At 57.0% G+C, this 23,270-nt stretch overlaps 2 protein-coding genes across 2 annotated transcripts; both read left to right on the plus strand.

Moving 5' to 3' along the window:
* The first annotated feature begins 1,242 nt into the window (after nt 1–1,242).
* On the plus strand, nt 1,243–8,438 carry LCAT (lecithin-cholesterol acyltransferase). The gene is made up of 6 exons (XM_080364967.1): nt 1,243–1,396; nt 4,313–4,469; nt 4,926–5,041; nt 5,361–5,456; nt 5,727–5,951; nt 7,267–8,438. The coding sequence occupies exons 1-6, from the start codon at nt 1,249–1,251 to the stop codon at nt 7,887–7,889; spliced, it is 1,365 nt and encodes a 454-aa protein (XP_080221093.1). The 5' UTR covers nt 1,243–1,248; the 3' UTR covers nt 7,890–8,438.
* A 128-nt stretch (nt 8,439–8,566) lies between these two features.
* Nucleotides 8,567–23,122, plus strand: MATCAP1 (microtubule associated tyrosine carboxypeptidase 1). The gene is made up of 6 exons (XM_080364969.1): nt 8,567–9,580; nt 13,114–13,257; nt 20,045–20,177; nt 20,596–20,901; nt 21,609–21,706; nt 22,228–23,122. Exons 1-6 carry the CDS (start codon nt 9,197–9,199, stop codon nt 22,390–22,392), a joined length of 1,230 nt encoding a protein of 409 aa, XP_080221095.1. The 5' UTR covers nt 8,567–9,196; the 3' UTR covers nt 22,393–23,122.
* The last annotated feature ends 148 nt before the right edge of the window (nt 23,123–23,270 follow it).

Genomic DNA, 23,270 nt, shown 5'->3' on the forward strand with positions numbered 1-23,270 from the left:
GTCAGGGGGATGGAGTCTCCCAAAGGAGTAGGTGAGGGTTGCATGGGCACGTGGAGCCATTTTCTGCATCCTCACATGGATTCGTAACCCCCTCCTTCTGAAACGCAGCACAGATGCCTTCAGAGCAGGCACTCTGGCTGCACATCGCAAAAACCCCTGAAAAAGCCCACCTGAAGCAGAGATGTCACCCTCTTCTTCCTCCCCCTAGGGCTGGACTGTGCCCCAGGATCCCTGGGGACCTGCCAGCAGCTCCCAGTTGGTGCTCCAGGAAGGGTGAGCACTGGGCAGGGGCTGGACGGTTGGAGGGGGACTCAGGAAGGGACTGGCTCCTCCCTCCTGGGGAGGGGCACCTGGGATCCCCCCCCCCCCCCCGCCCCCTGGCCCCTTCTGTCCTGTGCAGGGTTCCCCAGGGTCCCCAGTCCCCGGTGCAGGCAGGGCCACCAGAGCCCTCCCTGTGCAGGCTGGGGGCTGCAGGGGGTCCCCCCAGCCAGGGCTGGTACCGAGGGGTCACCTGTGGGAACCCAAAGCCTGCAGCAGCCAGGAGTTGCAGGGTCCCAGGGCAGAGCGCCTGGCAGGGGGCCACAGTGTGGGACAGCCTGGGCAGGGGGGCATGGGGCAGGGGCAGTGTCCAGGGTGGCACTGGGGGATGTGCTGCTGCCGTGTGGCATGAGGGGCTTCCCAGATGTGTCCTCACCTGTCCTAGCCCCGATGTCTTCTCCCAGAGGTTTGGGGACCTCCTGGCCACGTCAACAGCCCAGATCCTCCTGCACTGCCAAGGGCAAGAGGAGCTGAGAGGTGCTGTATTCACCCAGGCAGAGAGCGGGCAGGGAGCGGGCAGGGGATGGGCAGGGAGCAGGCAGGGGGTGGGCAGCCCTGAGTAGCCCCATGGGTTACCCCAGGGACACCATGCAGGGGGAAGCGCGTTGCAGCCACAACCGCAGCACACAGTGGAGGGATGCTGAGGCACCAGGAGACTGCTAGATTTACGTGCTTGCTCTGCCAGCACCCCCAGGCAGGGTCCTGGGGGCACAAAAAGCCCCTGGGCACGGCCAGGCTGCCTTGGCAGGGCATGGCATGGCCACAAGGCCAGTCCTTCGGCCCTCCCCGTCCCTCCTCCTCCCCATCATGGCCAGCCCCTTGCAGCTCTCCCCTCCCCTGCAGCCCGGGTGCCTCTTGGCTGGACCTGCGTAAAAAATATAAAAGGCTGTTTTTCTTGGAGACGTCCAGAGGATCCTGGCTGAGCTCGCCATGGGGAGCAGCGGCGCCAGGGTTGCGTTGTTGACGCTGTCGCTTCTCCTGCAGCCCACGTCCCAGTTCTGGCTCTTCAATGTCCTCTTCCCACCCACGACCACCCCAGAAGCGCCTCCGACCAACAGCACGCCACCCGTGGTACTCGGTAAGGTCAGGCTGTCACAGGCAGCACACGGGGTAAGGGTGGACACGCTGGGTGCCACATGGCCCCCCGGAGCCAGTGGTGAGGTTGGGGTGCTGTGGCTGCAGTGACCCTTTGCAGGCTGGAGCTGGAGCCAGCAAGGAGGGGTGACACACAGCTCCCAGATCCCCTCCCACCTGCTGGACTGGGGATGCAGGGCTGGCTATGCCCCGGTCACAGCTGCCCAGAGCTTGGGGGACAGGCTGGGCACCCCAGAAAGCACATGGGGCTCTAATATCTAACAGCTACCTCAGAGGGTGTTTCAGGGCTTGCTCGCTTCTGGGGGGACTCTGCTAGCAGAGGGATGGGGGCTGCAACACACCCTTGTCTGCTGCTTCCCACAGCTGCAGCCACTGGTGCAGTGGGCCAGTATCCACCACCTCTTGCTTCCCCAAAGTCCACACCGTCCCATGTCTTCGACCACTCCCAGGTGATGGTTAAGTCATTCTCTGCTGCTGCAGAAGGGCGTGCATCTCATATGCCACCCAACGTCCATCCTGCCTGGGGGATGGCATACAGGGGAGTGAGTCGACAGGCAAAGGTGCCCGGGGAGGTGAAAGGAGAGGCTGGGGCATCTCCTCAGGGAGGTGGGAGCAGCAGCCACCAGCTGGTACCTCCACCCTGCCTGGCTCTGCCTCCCTTTGCCCCCTGTGCCACTGCTGGAGACTCAAGCTAGGATTTTGCCATAAAACCTCTGCTGAGCAGAGTTGGGGTTTTTCTCCTTTTATTTGAACCGAGCTGAGTTTCCCCTTTAAAAAGAGAAGAGAAAAAGCAGAACACCCCTGCTGCATTGCCAAAGGCTGATCCCTGCAAACTCCCTTCCCAGCGGCATCAGAGAGCAGGGGACAGTGTTTGGAGCCTCAGTGTCCTGGGGCTGGTCCTCCGTGGCCATGCTGGTGGCCAGAAGCCCTGGTTGGCCATCACCAGGTGCCTCTTCTCGGGATAACCTGTGATGGTCAGAGCATCTCATTGTGTCCCCAGTACCAGCCTCAGCCTCTGCCCCATGCCCAGCTGGGTCCGGCTGCCACATGTGCCACTCGGCATCCGTGTGTAGCCCATCCCCCTGGGCCGGGTGTCCTGGAAACCCCCAGTGCCCTTGGGACCGTCGATAACCCCTCTGCCCCCACAGGAACTCCCTTAATAATTACCTAATGTCCTCTGGAAGGGAGGCAGAGCTCAGGGCTGTGCGCCGGGGGCAGGGATGCTGGCTGTGCACCCTCAGGAGCCATCAGAGCAGCTCATGGTCCTGTTCTTCTCACTGCCTGGGGAGATCCTCTCTGCCCATCCCTGCCTGGGGTCTCCTATGTCAGGGTTCACTGCATGGTCTGATCCCCAACCAGGTGCTTTGAAGGCAAGATTAGACCCTCTCCGTATCCCTGGGGAGATGTGAGGTGAGGGAGCTGTGAAGCAGATTGAGGGAGGCAACTACTACATCTTTGTCCCCTCTCACATGGGACGAGGTTTTCAGAGGCTGCAGACGTGTCCCTGCACCCCTCGGCCATGCCCCTGCCATGCTGCAGGCACCACGGGTTTGCGGGTGACATGGGTTAGAGAATCTCTAGGCCAGGCTGCCCTCGCACCCTGTGACAGGGACAGCACTGCCACTCCCCAGAACACCTGTGCCCATGGACTCCAGGGTGCAGGGACACCTGAGGCTGGTGGGGACCTTCTCAGGTCAAAGATGCTCCTCACCTGCATCCTTCAGCCCCTGTGCCAGGTGGCATGGCTCCCACCCTGCCGTGTTTGTCAGGTCCCACAGCCACAGCAAAGCCCAGGTCTGGGTCCAAGCACAGCACAGGGCAGGCATCTATAGGGACATTAGGCCACAAAGCGGCTCGTGGTGTCCTTGGGGGAAGCGCCTTATGCAGGACATATAGCAGACAGTGCCTGCAGTAGCACTGAAGGTCCACACCATCTCCAGCTGTGCATCGTGGGACAGTCCTGGGACCCACTGGGGCACAAGATTCATCACCCAGGGCTCCCATTCCACCAGGCTTGCAGCCACTGTCCCCTGCAGTCCCTTCACCTCTTGTTGTCACCCTCGGGGTCAGCGTTGGCATCAGGAGCTGGCTCTTGGCTCCTGCACACCAGCTGGGAATGCTCCCCATGCTGTCTGTCCCCAGTGCAGGCACACATAACGGGGTGGCACCGGAATGGGTCTCCTATCTCTGCTGGGAACCACACTGAAGAGGCAGAACAAACACTCCAGTGATGGTCACCTTCCATCAAGGAAGCCCAGGTCACAGATGTCACCTGTGAACTTGTAAAAACCACGCTATGTTTACCATACACGCTATTTGCACTGAATTTCCAGTGTACGGTTCCGCTTGGGGGCCAAGCTATTTCAGAGACCTTGTTCAGCCTGTGCAGAGGGTTTAAAGTTCAGGAAAACAGTACATGGGCTTCATGAGCCATCAGCAGGGTGACTTTCACCTCCCTGGGGACCCTGTGCATCCTTGAATGGTCCCATTACCCCAGGACAAGGTGCTGAACATGTGGTGGGGCAGGGTGGGAGGAGACGAGGATGGAAATGCAGCCAGGCAAGGGCAATAACCCGGGATGCCTCCTGCTGCTGGGGCTTGGCACATTTGGGCCAAGGCTGGCAGCTCTGGGGGTCACCCTATGGGAAAGGCTGCTCGAGGGGTCCCTGAGGATGTGTTTTTAGCACCACCTCCATGCTCACCCCGCCTCCGGGCTCCGAGCACCCTCACTGCTATGCAGAGCAGGCTGCTCTCCGAGGGTGCTGCAGGCATCCCCGGCTGGGCAGCCCCAGGGGAGTCCTGCTTGGGGGGCCAGGGGACACGCTGGGCTGGGCAGCCCCATGGAGCCAGCGGGATGGGGTCTGTAGCTAGCTCTTCTCTCCCTCTGTGGTGCCTCCAGTGCCCGGGTGTCTCGGGAACCAGCTGGAAGCCAAGCTAGACAAGCCGGACGTGGTGAACTGGATGTGCTACCGCAAAACAGAGGACTATTTCACCATCTGGCTTAACCTCAACACCTTCCTGCCAGTGGGAGTTGACTGCTGGATCGATAACACCAGGTACCGCTCACTCCCACCCCGGAAGCTCCCCGGGGAAATGACCTACCAGGGATCTCCCTCCCCTCTCCTCCCCTGCTGGCCGTGACCTGGCACACATGGAAAGCCATGGGAACACCATGGAACTGTTTAGGAATACAGCTGGCTGGCTCCTGCTCCAAGAGCCCATCCCTTTCCCATGTCCCTGCCACGTGCTTGTGCCCAGCCAGACCATCCTCAGCACCCACTGGAGATGCTGCCACCCGGCCCGCGGCTGCAGGGCAAGGGGCTGCCACTGCCTGCTCCTTCAGAGCCTGCCCCAAGGTGCCAGGCAACTGGCACGGATGCTGGCTTGGCACCAGTCCACCTCCCCATCCACACACAAGACTTGGAAAGACCTGCTCAGGTCCAAGCCGCCACTCAGTGATCTCCACTAGCAGGGACACGGCTCTTCTGTTACTTTCTACCCTGTCCCCGCAGGGTGGTGTACAACCGAACCTCTCGGAAAATGTCCAATGCCCCGGGGGTGCACATCCGTGTGCCTGGCTTCGGCAAGACCTATTCCGTGGAATACCTGGATCAGAGCAAGCTGGCAGGTGAGAGGGGGAGAGGCATGGGGTGTCTGGGCATCCCACCTGCTCCCTGCAAGTGGTGTCCCCATGTCTCCAGTGGGGACTGGTTGTGCAGAGAGCCCAGGTCACCTGGGAGTGAGGGATGTTGGCCTCGGGGACATGGTCCCTTCGAGTGCTGGCAGGGACCACCCCATACTTGGCCCCAGTGCACATGGGATGCGTGGAGCCACTACCTCCAGCTGGAGCCACCAGAGAACGTTGTGTCCGTGACCAGGACAAGGGTGGAAAATGTTGACAGGAGAAGACCACAGACCTAATTCCCACCTGTTCTCTTGGCCCATAGGTTACCTGCATACCCTGGTGCAGAACCTGGTGAACAACGGCTATGTGAGGGACCAGACGGTCCGGGCAGCCCCATATGACTGGAGGGTTGGGCCCCGTAAGTCCGGGGTTTGTGGGCAGGCCACCCATGCAGGGAGGGAAGCAGGATGGCTCTCAGGGGCTGGGTAAGCCAGCTGGTGTGGAGGAACCCCGGGGCAGCGATGGGTACCTGTGGCAGTGGGTGCCCAGCGATTCACAGTGCTCTCGTGTGAATGTGTGATGGCACCTGTGGGCTCTGCACCCACACCTCTCTCTGGTTGGGGCTCCTAGGGTCAGCCCTGTGGCCATGAGTGAGGTGGCCAAGAGCTGGTGCCCCTCTTATCTGCAGAGGAGCAGCCTGAATACTTCCAGAACCTGAAGGCACTGATCGAGGAGATGCACGATGAGTACCAGCGACGTGTCTTCCTCATCGCGCACAGCCTGGGCAACCTGAATATCCTCTACTTCCTGCTCCAGCAGACGCAAGCCTGGAAAGATCAGTACATTGGGGGTTTCATCTCCCTGGGTGCCCCCTGGGGAGGGTCCGTCAAGCCCCTGCGTGTCCTGGCGTCCGGTGGGTGACTCCTTGTGTGCAGCCACCTCTTTGCTTGCTTTCCCTCCTGCAGAAATGGAAGGGGGGTGGTAGGCAGGGAGAGGACGCAGTGGTGGAAGAGGTGGGGGAGAGATGGTTGAGGGGTCTGTGGAGGCAGCATCCATGCTCTGGTGCTGCTGCTGCTGCAGGCAGAAAGCACTGTGGAGGTTCCTGCTGCAGCCCTGGCAGCAGGAGAGTGGCCCAGGGTGCACTGCGGAGCTTGCTCTGGTTTCCAGGATTGGGGCTGGTGGGTTTCTGTGTATGGAAACTGCTGCCAGAAGGGTTCACCTGCAGCCTGGCTCTTGCCAGACAGCCTGCACCACGCATAGGGTCAGCTCCTGGGCTAGGGGTGCTCCTGCAAAGCCCAAGCACCCACCCACACATCCTGGTGCCAGGGAAGCAGCCCAGGGCACGCTCACCCTCTTCTCCCACCTCCCCAGCCATGCACACGCCTCCATCCATGCAGGACAGTGAGGCTGCTGGACCTTTGCTGCAGGCCATCCATCTCTTCTGCAGAAGAGGACATGGAGGTCACCCAGGGGACACTCACGCTCTGGTGCACCACTTGCTTGGCTCTCCCCACATCTCAAAGCCCATCCCCCATAAGCTTTTCTGTCTTCAGGCTTTCATCTCCCTTAGCCCAGTTCCTCTTTAGTCTCTCCACAGCCCAGAAAGCCACAATCACTTGCCTAATGCTGACAGCCCAGAAAATCTACAAGTCACAAGCTGAGCCTCCCAAAATACGTGGAATTAGCAATCATGTGCTTGAAGTTTTTAACATCTGGCCCCTTGCATCAGCCTTAAGTCACCTCCTCATAGTTTTCTCTGTTGTCACAAGAGTCAGAGACATTTTAAAGGTCATCTGAGATTGTTGCACGGTCTTAGGACTCCAGACACACCAAAAATGCCAAGGCTTGCAGGAGACGTGCAGTTTGGCCACCTGCTGCCAGCACCCTCATGGGGCCCGGCTCATGCTGGTCCTGGAATGCCCGGGGCTGGTCAGGGCCAGCTTTGCCTGCACCAAGCCCTCCTGCAGCTGGGGGTGTGATGCTGGAGAGAAGAGCCTGGAAGGTTGCTCTGGGTATCGGCAGCCAGACGGCCGAGGAGAGGATGTAGGGTGGTGGGCAGGGCAGGGCTGAGCTGGGGGGGGGAAGATCTGAGGTGGAACCATACCTCAGCCAGGAGGCAGCCCTGAGGTACTGCTGGGTGGGCTGATCATAGCACAGCTGCCCAGGGGGCCCCAGTTGTGAGGGTACATTTCCATGATGGTTCTGATGAGCCCCTGTGCATCCTGCAGGTGACAATCAGGGCATCCCACTCATGTCCAACATCAAGCTGCGTGAAGAGCAGCGCATGACCACCACCAGCCCTTGGATGTTCCCAACAAGCCTGGCCTGGCCCGAGACCCACGTTTTCATCTCCACACCCTCCTACAACTACACCTACCGGGATTACCAACGCTTCTTCACTGACGTCAACCTGGAGGATGGCTGGTACATGTGGGAGGACATGAAGGACTTGCTGAAGGACTTACCCCCTCCTGGGGTGGACACCTATTGCCTCTATGGCACAGGCTACCCCACCGTGGAGACTTATATATATGATGAGCATTTCCCTTACGAGGACCCCGTGGACATGATTTATGGCGATGGGGATGACACTGTCAACACACGCAGTTCGGAGCTGTGCAAGCGATGGCGCCACCAGCAAAAGCAGAAGGTGCATGTCCAGGAGCTGCGAGGGGTCGACCACCTTAACATGGTCTTCAGCAACCTGACGCTCAGTTTCATCAATGAAATCCTGCTGGGGAGCCCACAGGAGCCAGGGCAGTGGGGGCAGGTGAGATCCAGCCTGGAGGAGGGGAAGGAGGGGAAGACCCTACCTGGGCACAAGGTCCTTCAGGAGCCCAAAAAGAACTGAAAGGAACAAGGGCCAGCTTCCCTCTGTGCTGGTAGCCACCACAAGCTGCCATGCAGGGGAGCAAAGGACTCGGAGCTGAGTTTGGAAGGAAAAGGAGCGTGACTGACAGCTCAGGTGGATGGGCTGGCACCCACTTCCACACTGAGTGTTTTTTCTTTTGGGAACGGCGATTAATTATACTCAGAGGCTTGTCACTTCCCACTAGCGGGTGAATAATTAACCATGCTGCCAGCTCATTAACACCACACTTGTGAATTACAGCATACACACAAGTCCTTGTTGCTAGCAAGCCACGTTTAGGCACTTTAGAGGCCGTGGAGCTCACGGTGCCGTAGCCTCTGCTCACTTGGGACAGAGCAACTCACGTAAGGAGTGTGGGCTCTGACTTACCGGGGCAGTCATGGAGGTCGCATGGGGGTGGCACGGTAGGTATGGCTTATAAGAGCACCTCTGCCAGCTGCCAGCGTGCAGGCAGTGAGCTAGGCTCCTTGGGCAAGACCAACTCAAAATCAGCAGATTTACAAAATAATAAACACACTTTGCTTCTGAGTGCTGAGCCTGCCTTGTCCTTGCAGAGTGGGTCAGTAAAGCCAGCCATAACCAAACCCGAGGCACTCACTGCCCGGAGGCACCCCAGGAGCTGTTGGGAAGAGCCACATGCTCTGCATTGCAACTGGGATTGGCAGTGCCGCCAGGCCTGGCAAAACAATCGGGGTGACAATATGATTGGGGTTGGTGACAGGGCCAGGGTGACAATGCAACTTGGGCTGGTGACACAGCCAGGGTTGGTGATGTGACCAGGCCTGGCAATGCAATGGGGACTGGCGACACAACTGGGGCCGGTGATGCAGCTGGGGGTGGTGACACAGCCGGAGCAGCAATGCAGCCAGGGCAGCCAGGGCTGGCGGCACAGCCAAGGCTGGTGATACAAACAGGGTGGCAATGCAACTGGGACTGGTGACACAGCTGGGGCTGCCGATGCAACCGAGGATGGCGATGCAACTGGGGCGGCAACACAGCTGGTGGTGGTGATGCGCCGGGGCCGGCCGCGCTAGTGGGGCTGGGGAGGCAGCCGGCGGTGCGGCAGGCCCGGTGGCGGGGCGCGGGCTGCGCTGGCGGCCGCGGACAGGGCGGGTTCCGCGCGGGGCGGGGCTCAACGCGGCGGGGCGGGGCCTTCGCCCTCATGCCCCGTTCCTACTGGCCGCGGCGCTGCGGGCGCGGCGCCGATTGGCGGGCGGCGGCGCGTGCTCGGGGCGGAGGCGCGGGGGTCGGCCCGGCGCAGCCCACGTGCTGCCGCGCCGGAGGCCATGGTGTTGGGCCCCCGCGCCGCCCCCCGGCATGGCCCGCCGCTCTGCTCCTGCCCGGGCCCCCCGCCGCCTCGCTGCCGGCGGGGAGCCCGCCGCCTTTCGGAAACCGGCGCCGGGACGCGGCGGGGCGAAGGCACGGGGGGCCGCGGTGGGATGCGCGCCGCCGCCTCGCTGCCCCACATCGCGCGGGGCCGCGGGGAGGAGGGCGGCGGGCGGCGCAGCCCCTGCCTGCTGGTGGCCTTGCGGCCGCGCAACGTGGAGGCCGAACGGGAGCGCTTCTTCCGAGCCAGCTTCGCCTACGACCCGCAGTTCGAGTACGCCGAGCCGGTGCCCGCCGCCGTGCTGGACAAGTACGGGGCCGCCTCCGACCGCTTCGTCGCTCAGGTGAGGGCGGGGCACGCGCCGCCTGCGCCCCCCGTCGGTACCGCCGCCCGCACCCCCGCCGGTACCGCCGCCCGAGCCCCTGGCCCCCGCCCGTGCCGTTGCCGCCCGGCCGGGGGGAGCAGCGCGGCGGCTCCGGGATGGAGTGCACAGCCCGGGAGACGGCAGAGGGAGGAACCGGGGGAGCCCGGACCCCCGCTCCCCGCCTTCCCCCCGCCCGTGCGGGCAGCACCCCCCGGCGCGGGTGGCCTGGTGCAGGGCAGCGTCACCGGCCCGGTGCCACCGGGACGTGCCGTGGCGGGGCCGGGCCGCCTGCATCCGCTGCCGGCGCTGCCCCGGCTAGCCCCGCTCAGCAGCTTCTGCACACTGGCCCCAGCACCCGCGCCTGCCTGGTGACAGCTCTGCCCGGTGACAGCCCCGCCGGTGCTGGATGGTGCTGCCAGCACCCAGCCGGCCCCTGCTTGGGCGCACGCACGCACTGGCTGGGCGCTGGGGGCACCTGGCCGGGGTTGCTGTGCCCTTGTTGCCGCAGAGGTAGTGGAGGGGCTGCGTGGGCGGGGGGCCGCAGTGCCCCGGGGGCATGGTTCTGCGAGGCCTAAAGGTTGTCCGGTGTGGCAGCATCCTTAAGGCATCAGCAGATGCAGTCAGCGCTGATAATCGTTGGTGCAGGCTCTGCTAAAGGAGTCTGTATTATTTCACTTAACTTTTTCCAATGCCCATACGCTACCAAAACGTTCCCGACTGGCTCCTGCCCGGGTCAAAGTGGTGCATGGATGGCAGCGAGCGAGCAAGCGGCACCCGGTTGCAGCGTGGGCAGCAGGTTGGGTTCTTGCTGCCCGAAGAGGAGCCTGGCCTGGCCTCAGGCAGCGGAGCTGTGCTGTCCCTTTGTTCTGTTCGTGGGGCCGGGACCCCTGCTGTGCCCCTCCACCGCTTTGCTGTGGGGCTGGGGATCCCACCTCTGGCAAGAACATCCTTTCTGCCACACGGACTCTTTCACTTTCAGCCACATCCAAGGGACCTGATAACCAAACCTCTTGCTTGCGTGCCAGAGGCGTTTCTGTACACCTCCTCACCGGGAGCTTTTGCCTGGTGTTTCAAATAACAGCTTCTTCCCGGATTTATTTATTGTTCTTTAGATGTTTACTTGTTCTTGCGTTACTTCCGATACCTCTGCCTGAATTATTATCCAGATGATTCAGGCTTTCTGTAAACAGCTTTCTAAGCAGTTAGTCATTTCCAGTGCCTGCCATACCTCTGTCCTGGATAAGCTGTTGCAAGTGATGCTGTTGCAGGGGAGACGGTCTGACTCCTATAAAGGCCTTGCTGGCTTTTTCAGTGTTTTCCTCCTGCATTTAAGTGCATTTCAGTCTCCAAGTAATACTGTAAAATGAGTTGTTCAGAAGCTATTTCTCCCCCTCCTTGCTTTCTGTTTTGGTACAGTTGACTTCAATATAGTAAAAGATGAATAATTGAGATAATTCTTCCTCTGTGCCTTACCTCAAATGACCGAAATTAAATGTTCATAACCAGTGTGAATGGTCTCATCCTGGATCCTAAAGCCCTTTGCAAGAAATACTGTGTTGAGTGTTTCTGCCAATGTTTCTGCAAGTTCTTTGGTGACTGTGTGATGGGACAGTACTCATGTCACTGTTCCTTTGCTTGTCCCCTGCAGTAACCTCCCTTCAGTCTCTTTTATTTTAGGAAACCTTCTTCCTTGCCAGCTATTAGCTATAAACTGCTTTTAGTTTAAAAACCTGCATTAATCATGGAGCTTAAATAAACGGGACCTTTTGCTAAGCCAGCATCTTTGGACAAGAGCAGACAAACCAGTGCCAGCTCCCTGCTTCCAGCTTGCTGCTCCACCAGCTGCCTCAATGCATGGGCTTGGGGGGGTTATTTTATTTTTTTAGTAGAAAATTTAAATAAGCCAGAAGGATTCTTCTAGCCCCACAGAGGCTCATCACCCTGGAGATCACGTCCCTGGTTTGTCATGGGAATGTGAGTGGCACCAGTATGGAGCTGGGGCTGGAGGATTTGTTATCTCACTGCGTATGGTGGGTGCACAATTTTGGGCTGCCTGGGGATGCTCAGCAGCCTCTTGGAACGCTAAACTTGGTATCTTAGGAATTTTGCCTGGTGGGAAGTGTGCTGGAGGTTGGTGAGGAGCATGCTGTTTGGTTGTCTTACTCCTGGGCACCAGCTGTGCTGGGTTTCTCTTGGCTTCATGCTTTAGGTCCCCTGCGGGGAGAAGGCAAGTGGCTGAGCAGAGGTAGGAGGAAGAAATGGTTCTTTTTGCTGGTGCTGTCAGCAGGAGGTACCTTATGGCGCTGCCAAAAAGATCTGGATCAGCAAACAAAACAAAAAATCCAAACAAACCAATGGCACAAAACAAACCCACAAAGCTTCTCCTGGAAAGACACAGCAACTGGAGAATAAAAATCAGCTGTGCAGAGAATACTGTCTAGGGAAGGAAAATCAGGACCTTCTGCTGCAGTAGAAGAGGCTGCTCATCAGGCGCAGACCATGCAGCCCCTCTTTACAGAGTGTTGGGTGGTTTGAGTGTTGTACTGGTGCTGAGCACCCATCCCCTGGTCCTGAGTGACCTCAGGGATGATGGAGGGAAGGGACCTGCTCCACAGGGCTCCCGCCGCTGCCTAGAGCCCCTCTGAGAGCAAAGGGGGTTGCTCAGCTCAGGAGGTAGAGCGCGCACCATTCAGGAGTTGTGCTTGGTCCTGGGCTGGGAAGCTCGGCGGCAGCTCAGCCAGGTTTAGGGATTCAATCAAACTGCTGGAAAAACTCCAGAACTGGTTCAAAGTCATCATCATCTACTTTGGAGTATATATTAGTAGGCTGGAGAGTCATTGCTTGAAAATGTCTATAATGAAAACTCACTTTTGGAGAAGGAAATGTGCTAATAAATGCTCCTATTTTACAGATGCTCTATAAATGTTAATGCTAATAAGATAGCATGTGCTGCTTTTATTAGAAGGCTGTTGGTGTGCAGCAGGCTGGTTGTGCTGTGACCCTGTTGGAAGAGGAGGAAGCAGCATCGCTGCAAAGGGTGATGCATGGCCTTACTGCCATACTTGCTGTCCAGCACTCCAACAAGAAACTCGCAGAGTAAAAAGGAGGCTGATAAGCTAGACCCTTTGTGCAAGCACTACACTTTGAAAGGAGCACCAAAAGCAGAAAAGATGAAAAAAAATCATGGCTTTAACCTCCAGAGGCAGCATGCTGTGATGATGCTGTTTCACTTCTGCTTTGCCCAGTACCCACAACAGATGCTTGCAAGGGTGATAAAAAGCAGAAAGAATATCCTGTGGGTTGTGCTGATTGCCTTAAGGGTCCGTCTGGCCTGGCAGCTACCTCCAGCTGGCTCTGTCTCCTTGGTTTGTTAGATCTTGCAAAACCATATCTTGCTTCACAGGCGTTTATCGGGGATTATCTCCGCTGGGTTTAATTGTGCGTGGGGTTTTAAGGTGTATTTATAAGCAGGGAGGGTGTTGGCACTGATGTTTTGTTTCTGCATGCAACAGGCAATCAGGATCATTCGTGCTGTCCTGGAGAAGTATGGGACCTACGAGAGCTTCGAGGTCGCCACAGGCGGGAGGCTGCTGAGCAAGTGCCAGATCTGGTCCGTGATCCGAAAGTACATGCAGAAGGAAGGCTGCGTGGGAGAGGTAATCTGTGTCCCTGCTTTGTTACTTGTAAAATACAGCTGCAAAATATTTATTTTCTGATAAAAAGGATTCAGATTAAGAAATTCAGATTAAGGTACAAAGAAGTTTTTCTACTCTGATCCGTGGTGTCCTTTTGTCTCCAGCTTGGCTGCCTTCACTGTACACCCCAGCGTTAGGACATGGGTGCTGGTTCCCCACCAATTTCTCGTGATTTTTTCAGGGTATATCAATATATTCAGTTTATGCTTGAGAGGGAGAGAAGCTGCTGCTTGCCTGCGTGGCCATGCGAGCAGCCTTTTGCTGCATGCATGAGGTATCAATTACTGTCGGGAATGCATCTCTTGCTGTTGGCAGTGCATGGCAGGCATCTCCGACAGCTGCCTTTGCTCGCATGCCCAGAAGCAAAGCTGGGAAGAGAGATTTCCCACTGTCCTGTGGGATTTGCCAGGTTACAGCACTTTGAAACCCCAAGCTCGGGTTTTAAGGCTGGGAAGTCCGTGGTTAGGACGTGACGGTTGCCAGGCAGAAGTTCGGCATCTCTTAATCCAGTTTCTCCATGCCCCCAGCAGCACCCAGTGTGGGATGTCCCACAGCTTCAGTTAAGGGGCGTTTTTTGCCCCTTCTGCCAGCAAGGTGTGGGCAAAGTGCTTCCACTGTCCTGGTTCAAGTGCTCAGAAGGGTTTCTGGACCTGGCTTTGCTTTTTTTTGGCTTTCAGGGCTGCCTTGGGCTGTTGGCTGCGGGGCAGAAGGCTATGCAGTGCTGGCTGGGGGGAGGGGGGGCCTTCCTCACGCTGCCTCTTGGCCGCACTGTTTTTCCTACCTCTGTTTTTTCACCTCCACCTCCAAACAGGGCCCTTTACAAGCATTTCCCTGAAGCATCAACTTGCTTGGTGGTACCCAGTGCGTTCCATGCCTGGAAAAGCGGGAGTGAGTGGTTCCCTGAGGTCCCACCTGGCCAGGGGACTTTCCGCCTTCAGCCCTCTTGGTTTGCCCTGATTCCCCCTGGGGGTGTCCCTGGTATGCGGATTTGGCACCTTGGTTCCTCCTGCACCTTTGCTTAGGACAGAAAGGATTTCTGCAGATCTATTCCTATAACTCAGCTACCTCTTAGTGCCCAGAACCAGTCCCCGTATGCAGCCAGGCAGCCTTACAGACCCACGCTTGTGACTTGCTGGTTGTGGTCTGTCTCTTGATTTTATTGATTAAATACAGCTGTTCCACTCTTCTCCATTAATCTAACCCAAATTCAGCTCTGGCTGGGCAGAAAGACTTTTTTTTTTTTTTTTTTTTTTTCTTCCATATTGGTGTACAACTGGCTTCCTTCCAGCCCTGTATAATTTTCCCTTTGCTCAAGGGCACGCAGGGTTCAGCAATTATGTTTGCGCATCGGCATGCAAGGTACATTGCTGTTTTATCTGAAACTTTTGGTAAGTGCTTTTAAAACAACTAAAGTGTTTGTTTGTTGCTACCTGCTAGAAATCTTGCTGAATTGCTCTGGTGCAGGGAAGAGGGAAGGGTTTCATCTGCTGTCAATACAGCGGTGTTGGCAAAGCTCGCTCCCTGTACAGGGCGAAAACCTGCGGAGCTTCTGCTTCGCTGATAATTTTAAATTATCAAAAACAATAACCCTGGCAGGGACCTGGGGGGTTTCAGATGTGTATCCCCCACCCGGTGGCTGTCTCTGGGATTCTTGACTTTAGCCTGCTGTGCCCGGTCTGTTCTGCTGTCCTGTTTGCTTCGCTGATACATACTAATTGTGATGGGTTGCTTAAAAAACCCCACAAACAAACTAAGGAAGAAACTGTCGCGCAGGGGGCTGCGTTAGCCCAGACGGACCCGCTGCTGCGTCGCTGCCTGCAGGCAGTTGGGGCAGGCGGTGTGCCAGGCTGGTGGCAGTTGCTGCAGGCAGCTGCCCCTTGTCCCTGGTACCCATCATGGGTGAAGGCAGGATCCCACTGTCCGGTGCTGCAGGCAGCATGCTCGTGGGTAAGTATCTGCACTATAATTAACTTTGTGTCTTCAAAAGCTTCTTTGTCCAAGCCGCAGATCCTGAAGCTCTTCTGCTTTTCTTCTGGCTCAGGACTGACGTGACGCTGCCAGAGCTCAGAGGTCTCCCTAGGGATTTCGGTGAGCTCCCAGCCTGCAGCAGAGAAAGGCCTGGCCCCGTTGGTGAGTACTGCGTGGCAGTCCCCGGGGTTGTGAAATGTGAGCCAAACAGCGCTAGCTAGCATCTCATGGGATCCCATCGGTGGTGCCCCTCCACCTCTGAGCTGCTTAGTACCGGTGCTTTCTTGGCGTGTGAGGTCCTGAGCAGTGCCACAGAGCTGGGGAGAGGCAGGAGCCTGTGCTCCGGCACCGTGGGGGCTGTCAGCAGTTGTCCCTCAGTTCCTGGGGATGAGCTCCTTCTCCATCATCACATCCCTGAAAGCTGAACAGAAGCTTTGTGGACCATGAGGATGCGCTGGGGATCCTGCTGAGAACAAGGTCACAGACCCGGGGAGCTGGTGTTGCTGCTCCAGTAGTAGGACTTTGGCTGGAGTCACAGCCCCTGTTGTAACAGCATCTGCAAAGCTGGAGGGTCCCAGAATAAGGCAAGTGGTGCCGCTCAGTGGGTGGATGGGCTGCTGCAGCTGGAGAGGGGCTGCAGGCAGCTAATGGGGCTGTGTGAAGCTGCAGTCTCCAGCAGTGCTGAGAGTCCCTTCCCATTGCTCCCGGGCAGCTGGCTCTGCACAGCGGGGCTCTTGGCACCTCTCTTTCATAAGAAAAAACAACGCTATATCTCTATGTTGTCAAATAAAGGGAAAAAATAAAATAACCCAAGCCAGTGCCTCTAAGAAGTCATCAGGCTGACATCTGAAGAATGACATTGTGGCGTTTTGCCCATTGTCTCACCATGGTGGCCCCTGGGCACGTTCACATTTTCGGTTCTTGTGGGGATACGGCAACCTGCAGCTGTACCCGTGGCTGCAGGAGCTCTTGTCCTCTCCAAGCAGCGTCTTTCCCAATCCCTGGATCAGTCTGTTTCCATCCTCATTCCCCTGCCCCACTCTGTCCTGGGATCTTTGCATCCTTAGGACAGGGGTGGGGAGTTTCTCTCCAGCCATGGGAGCCCTGTGCCTTCCTGAGCTGGCGAGTGTTTCTGCCTGCAAAACCCCTGCTGTTGGTTTGCCTGCCTGATCGTGAACCGCCGCAGAGCTCCTGCTGCAGGTTGCACAGATTGCTGATGCTTCTTCGTCCTGAATCAGCTTCCTAACTGCTTCACTTGATGCCATCGAGCTCTTGTACAGGGAAAAATAGTTTGCACTCCATATAATCAGGTTGAGTGTTGCTGTTTCTGTTGCCTTTACCTTTTCTTCATCATGAGAGCAGGAAAAACAATAATCAGAAGTGCTCCCTCTGACTTGAATTCTTCCTCTAAAGGCTCTGGGATGTTCTTGCTTGGAGTTTTTCTTGATTCCTGAAAACCCAGCCAGGTTACTTCAGCTACACCCTTCCCTCTGTGTGCAGCCTCCAGCAGTGTGCAGCTTGTTGTACACTGAAGTCTTCTGTGCTCTTGGGTCTTCCTTCAGATGCCGGGTCCCAGAGAGTGCTTTGTTATGCGTTTCAGTTCTTGCTGCCTTGCTGAAAAAGGACTTGTGCAGGACCTAGTTTCAGTGCTGAGCATTGCATCCTCGAGGGTGCTGAGCATCGCACCCTCAGCATCCTCGGCTGCCTCTTATTTTCCAGCCACTTGCTGCATTTCTTTTTGCTCACCTGGTGCATGATGATAGCAGATAGGAAAAGAAAAAGGAAAAAAAATTGGTTTTGGGCTGTTCAGCCTGCCTTCTGTTCAGGCAGGGTAGTGAAGGTTGCGGGACAGCACTTGCCTTTCCATGGTTTGTCTGGGCTCGTTTGGTGCTCGCCTTCAGTTGTACGAGCAGGTCATGGGTGCAGCAGCCCTGTGCCATTGCGAGATGGGGGTACCCAGCCTGGTGACAGTACTTGTCCTGTAGCATAAAGCCCCCCCATCCCCCCACCCCTCAAATAATATAAAAATCAGCTCATTGGGCAAGCTCAGCCCTGGTAGGATGCGCGGGTGCTAGCCTGGAATAACAGCAGGGAAGATGCGGTGTAGGATGCAGGACATGGCATTCCCAGTACAGCAGAGGAAAAAGCCATGGATAGGTGATGGACAGATGTTTGGGTTATAATTAAAAGAGATTTCTTCAGGGGTGGGATTAAGATGCCAGTGCAAATGGGAAGGGAGAGCTGGCTGGAGGTCACTGGAACAGCAGGTCGTGAGCTGTGTGGAGCATTTTTCTGTGTACCACCAATACGGTTAAACTCCTGGGTTTATATATTATTTCTCTTGCACGTGTGCTCCAAGCATTGTTTTCAGAGATGGCTTTTGAACTCGCACAAGGGAAACTTGAAGTGCTCGGGGGATGCCAAGCAAGCACCAGCCTCCCAAAACCCACCAGCTGGGCTGGTCCCGCTCCTGCCTCCTATGGGGACCCTGGAGCTGTTGAATCGCTGCCGCCTGAGGCCGGTGGCCAGAGGAAGCCAGCTTAACCTGGCCGAGGATGAGCAACTGCAAAATGGAGAAAAGCAGAGAGGAGCAGCCAGCAGGGTGGTGTGGGAAGGGGTACTTTTTTAAATAGGCTTGGGCAGAGCAGGAGTGAGAGCATTTATCTTGGGGAAGAAGTTAGTTTTTCTGTATCTAATTTCCTAAATTCCAACCTCTTTGGGGTGGGTTTTTTTCCATATAGGGGCAGTGAAACATGACAAGGCAGCAAGGTGTGGACCTGGCCTTGGGGACCACTCCCAGCCAAGCATCCTGTATCCTGGCAGCAGAGCTCTGTCTGACACAGTGCATCATCTCCAGGGCTCCCTGTAAGAGCCACACGTCAGGCAGCAAGGACCCAGGGACTGTCACAGGGTCCGGGCACCAGTTCTGTGCTGCAGTGTCATCGAGGGAACAGGAAAGTGCTGCGACAATGGAATGTATTCCTCTTCTTCTTTCTTCTGGTTTAAACTCTGTCCCCTGGCTCTCCCCATCCCCTCCCACGTACCAGGATTTCAGCCGCCACTAGGTGCATTTGGGATTGCCATTTCAGATGTCCAGGCAGTGGTCTCATCACACGGAGCTGACCTAATCAATGGGAATTGGTTACAATCATACCAGAACCTGGCTCATTCTTACCTCCTTATTTCTGCTTGTGGTGAAGCCAAAACCTTCCCTGCCTGTTGTAGCCCCTGATGGGGCTGTTAGCAGGAGCTGGTGCTGCTGCTGAAAGTCTTCTCTCCACCAAGAGCCCCCTGTGAGAGCTCGTGTGAGGATCTTGCTGGAAATGAAGGTGGACCGTATGACCAGTTTTAGTCTGGATCAGTTCCCTGCTTCAGTTTGTCCCAGGTCACCGAGGGCTGGATGTGGGAGAGGGCAGCAAAACTGCAACCCTTATTTATTTTGACTTGTTTACTGGAGCAGAAATAAAGCTCACAGATGCTTATAAGTCAGAAGCGAACTGGCAAGTCTTTTCTCAGAATTGGAGGGATTCTCTTTCACGCTGGTATATTTTAATCCAGGTAAGCAATTGCAGTCTTTAAGTATTTCATGCTGTTCATTTGCCCAGTGGTAGACTCTGCTGTTACGTTGCGCTCTTGGCTTTCATGAGCGGTTTTGCACAATAATAAATCTGAGTTAAAGCAAACTCAGTCTCCTGTCCTTTTTAAATAAGAGAAGAATTGTCACATAGTAATGTGTGTGCACATTTTCATCCTGAAAAGTGTCGGCTGTGAAGTGGTAGATGTTTTTAGAGTTAATATGTATGTGGGGGAAGAATTTTGAGATTAAATTGGTATGTGCCCAAAGGTGTCCTGAGCATTACTGCAGCTGGACCTCAGGTGTGAGAGCTTCCGGGGCTGTCTCCTCCAGCGATGCTGCAGGTCTGAAGTCAGATGGTCAGAAAATGCTGCTTGGCCAGCACATTAAATCCTGTTAACGTAGAGCAGCTGTCTTGGCTCCAGCCCTTGCGGTAGCCAGCTTTCCCAAAATAGCCGTTTTCTTCTATATAAAGATATTTGCCAGTCATGCGCGTGCATTGCTGGCCCTGCTGTGAACTTTGGCCAGCAGACGTGGTTCCCTCCGGGAGGGTGCATTGGGGGGGGTCCGTCCTCACTGCCCATGTCTTGCAGCCTCGAAAGGGAGAATTCGCAGGAGAGTCCATGAAAATGGAGCCAGAGCCTTGGTTCCCTTGGGCAATATTTACTGGGGGGTGTCTAGAGGTTGGACCCATAACCAAGCGGGTGCTGTTGGTTGTTTAGGTGACCAAATTTACTGTGCCATCCCATTGCTGGTGGGACTGGGCAGGTCTCTGGAGCACGCCTGTCGGGTGTGGCTATAAAATTGTGGGGAGCCTGTGGCGATGAGGTGGGGCAGGGGATGCTGAAGCCAGAGGGATGCTGGAAGAGGCTACGCAGGAGCTGCCTGCTCCCTCCATGGTGCCTGCTCATGTTTGCTGGCTGTAAAGAGATTAAAGGAGTTACCTCAGACCCTTGTGGGGTCATCTCTTTTGGTACACCCTCAGTGCTGGCAGTGCTCTCCCTGCCTGCTCCTACTCTCTGTGGTTTCTTTGGGGAGCTGCAGCACAAGCTGGTGATGGTGCAGCGGTGCCGGATGGTGCCAACCACGGCACTGGTGACTTTTTCTGACCATCTGGCACCATCTCAGCTTCTGCTTAGAGCCAAGACCCTGCTGAGCATCTTGTCCCACAGCAGTGCTGATGACAGTTGCCTTCTTTTTCTGCAGGTGGTGGTGCAGCTCACAGATGACCTCCTGTCCCAGGCGGTGATGATGGTGGAGGACAGCCGGCCGACACTGGCCATCAACCTGGCTGGAGCCCGGCAGCACTGGCTGGAGGGGATGCTGCGCCACGAGATCGGTCAGCAGTGGGGTGGCTGTGGGTGATGGGCAGAGTGGGGTGATGCTGTGAGCATCCTCTCGTTGTCACTGAGGTAACAGTCCCAGGGCTGCAGGGACCATGGGCCAACGTCATACTTACTGGGTCCTGCAAGGAGCATCCTGGAGGGGTGCTCCTGCATGGGTTTTGGAAAGTGTTGAGGCCACCTGGGTGCCTCTCCATGTGGGGAGTGTCCAGCACCCACCCATGTGGCTGTGCCTGTTGCCCACCCCGGGCACCAGAGCAAGCAGATGTCCCATGGCAGCATCTCCAGCCAAGGATGGCAGAGGCACCCATGGGTGCTGGGTCTCAGCCTCAACCCCAGTGACTCAGGGGGGCTGAGAGCCCAGCTTTTTGGAGGGCACAGTGGATGGTGCTCACTCCCATTCCCCCTCCCCAGGCACCCACTACATCCGGGGGGTGAACAACACCCGCCAGCCCTGGCACAGCTCTGAGGGCCGCAAGCAGTACAGCCTGAAGCCCGCCAACCCCACGGAGGAAGGCTTGGCCAGCCTGCACAGCGTCCTCTTCCGCAAGCAGCCCTTCCTGTGGCGGGCAGCCCTGCTCTACTACACCATCGAACGAGCCAGCCACCTCTCCTTCTCCGCCCTCTTCCAGGATCTGGAGCAGTATGTCCAGGATGCCAGTGTCCGGTGGGAGTACTGTGTGCGGGCTAAGCGGGGCCAGACTGACACCTCGCAGCCAGGTACTGCTCGGATGGTGTAAAGCCTTCGGGGTTTGGAAGGGATTTTTTTTAATTTATTGTTCTTAAGACAAACCAGAGGCAGGGATGTTTTGCTGTTGGGTGGGTTTGAGTCTCACTGGTCCTGTGGGCAGAGCAGCCTTTGAAATGGTGGCTCTGCCCACCCCTGCATCCCTCCCCATCCCCAGCACCGCGCTCCTGCGGGTTTACACTTGTCTTTATGGCAGTGATCTTTTACATGCTGGCACAGCACAGCAGCTCTTTGGCTGCTCGGGGTCAAGTGGGTGTGGATGAGGTCCCCCCGGGAACCCCGTAAGTTGGTTGCAGTCTGATGGGAGTGACTCACACAGGCTCCTGGGGAGGCAGTAGCCAAAGGAGAGGAAAAATGAGCATTTCTGGGAATGCATCTAGATTCTTGCAGTGGTTTACCCTTAAAAAAAATAAATGTATGGGGAGGAAGGGTGAAAGCATTCTAGTGAGAGGAAAGAGCTCTTGCTGCCTCCGTGGTCCCTGGTGCACTGCTTCTCAGTGCTTGTCCGTTGGGACCCAGTGATCCTGGCCGTGGCACCAGCAATGCCTGAGCCCTGGTGCAGTTGTGTCACCCTGAGCCAGTGCCATCACTCTGGTTACTGCGGTCAGCAGACATTTGGGTGAGCTGGAGGGCAGTGGGGAGCTGGACTCTCACTTCCCAGCCTTTCCCACTCTTCCAGGCTGTTTCAGTAAGGACCAGGTCTACCTCGATGGGATCCTTCGCATCCTGCGCCATCGGCAGACCATCGACTTCCCGCTGCTGGCTGCACTTGGAAAGGTAATGCTGGGGTGGGGCGCAGCTGATCCTGGATCCCTGTCCCATCCCAAAGCTCCTATGGCCCCCCTCAGTCCCACGGCTTCCCAAAAACAAGCCTTGGGCTGTCAGCCCTTCAGCTCTGCGCTTTCCCTGTTCTTACGGGTCTCGGTGGAGCAGGGGAAGGCTGTGCTGGGCAGGATGCACGGAAGAAAGGGACAATCTGTACTCCTCCGTGGGAGAATTTGGGGGACATGCTTGAGCCAGCAGGTTAAGCTCTGCCAGCTGTGCCACTGGCCCTCTGCCTCAGCTGCAGCAGTCCTGCTGTCACCTGTCCCTGCAGTGACAGAGCATGGCCAAACCCACAAATCCTCACAAATCCCGCACCCCCCTGAGCAGCTCTGCCAGCGCCTCCCTGTAGGCGTGCACGTCCGTGTGTGTGTCTCTGTGTGTCCTGATGGGGTGAACCAGGGGGCTGCAGCAGGGTCAGACATCTGCCCAAGTTTGGGGTGCTGGGGGCTGACCATCTCCCTGCTTCCCGTCAGGTCTCCTATGAAGATGTGAATCGGCTGAAGAAATTTGGGGTCCTGGAGAAGGCCCGCATCCCCCATTTCATGCAGGACCTGGAGCGGTACATGAAGCAGCTGGACCACATTGTCACCACCAACGGGCTGAACGAGGAGGAGCTGGAGCAGCTGCTGCCTGACTGAGGGGCATCCCCCCACAACTGGCACCCCAAGGGTGTGACTGGTGCCAGTTACTGGCTATTTATTGGGGCTGGAGCCTGGAGGAGAGGACAGAGCCTGAGCCTCCCCCTGCGCCCAGGTGGCCGCTGTGCATGTACTGCTGTGTAGGGTAGCATGGCCGAGAGGGCTGGTGTGGTTAGTGTTGATGTGTTCCCTTCCCACCCTGACACCCTGTGCATTTTGGGGATGGCTGCGTGGCTCCACGTGGCTTTGGGGAGCTGGAGAAGAGGGTTGAGAGGGAGCGAGGGCAGAGCGGGGAGATGCACTGGTGCCCCAGAAGTGCAGGAGGCTGTGCTGGGGTAGTTGCAGTGGGTGGAGGGTGGCCGTAGCGTACCGGGGTGCTCTCAGCACAGTGGGGGCACCTCCTCGGGGCTAGCAGACAGCAGGGGGCTCTGGGCTGTACCTGGCAGCCCTGGTAAGGAATAAGGGCTGGCCTGTACCCATTGGGTGCCCGGTGCATGCGTTTCCCACTCCCAGCCCCTCCCCTCATGCCCCTTGCCAGCAGCAGGAAGGACTTTAATCCCCCAAATATCAACCTGTGCTCTCCTCTCCCCCACCCAGTTATTTGCCCACAATTAACCAGTGCTCTGCACCCCAACTACAGCCATTCTGACTGTCTGTGAGGACTCAGTGTGGGGACTGGGCTTGATGTTAGGAAAAAACGTGTAATAAAAATGATGTAATGGAAACAGTATGTGGGCAAAAGGTTGTGGGTAGCATCAAAAGCCAGGCTGGCACCACTGTGAGCACTGACTGTGTGTCGCACTTGCACAGGCGAAGCTGCATGGCTCAAGGTTGGTGCGTCAGTAGCAGGAAGGGGTCACCGGAGCGTGTAAACAACA

Source organism: Falco punctatus (genome assembly GCF_963210335.1).
Source record: "Falco punctatus genome assembly, chromosome: 14".
Taxonomy (NCBI): Eukaryota; Metazoa; Chordata; class Aves; order Falconiformes; family Falconidae; genus Falco; species Falco punctatus.

Bases quoted from the DNA above. Each gene is read 5' to 3' on its own strand.
- LCAT (XM_080364967.1), top strand. From the start codon at position 1,249: ATGGGGAGCAGCGGCGCCAGGGTTGCGTTGTTGACGCTGTCGCTTCTC. The intron at 5,042-5,360 runs GTGAGAGGGGGA...CTTGGCCCATAG, and splicing joins GGATCAGAGCAAGCTGGCAG to GTTACCTGCATACCCTGGTG. The intron at 5,952-7,266 runs GTGGGTGACTCC...TGCATCCTGCAG, and splicing joins CCTGCGTGTCCTGGCGTCCG to GTGACAATCAGGGCATCCCA.
- MATCAP1 (XM_080364969.1), top strand. From the start codon at position 9,197: ATGGTGTTGGGCCCCCGCGCCGCCCCCCGGCATGGCCCGCCGCTCTGC. The intron at 20,902-21,608 runs GTACTGCTCGGA...CCACTCTTCCAG, and splicing joins GACTGACACCTCGCAGCCAG to GCTGTTTCAGTAAGGACCAG. The intron at 21,707-22,227 runs GTAATGCTGGGG...GCTTCCCGTCAG, and splicing joins TGCTGGCTGCACTTGGAAAG to GTCTCCTATGAAGATGTGAA.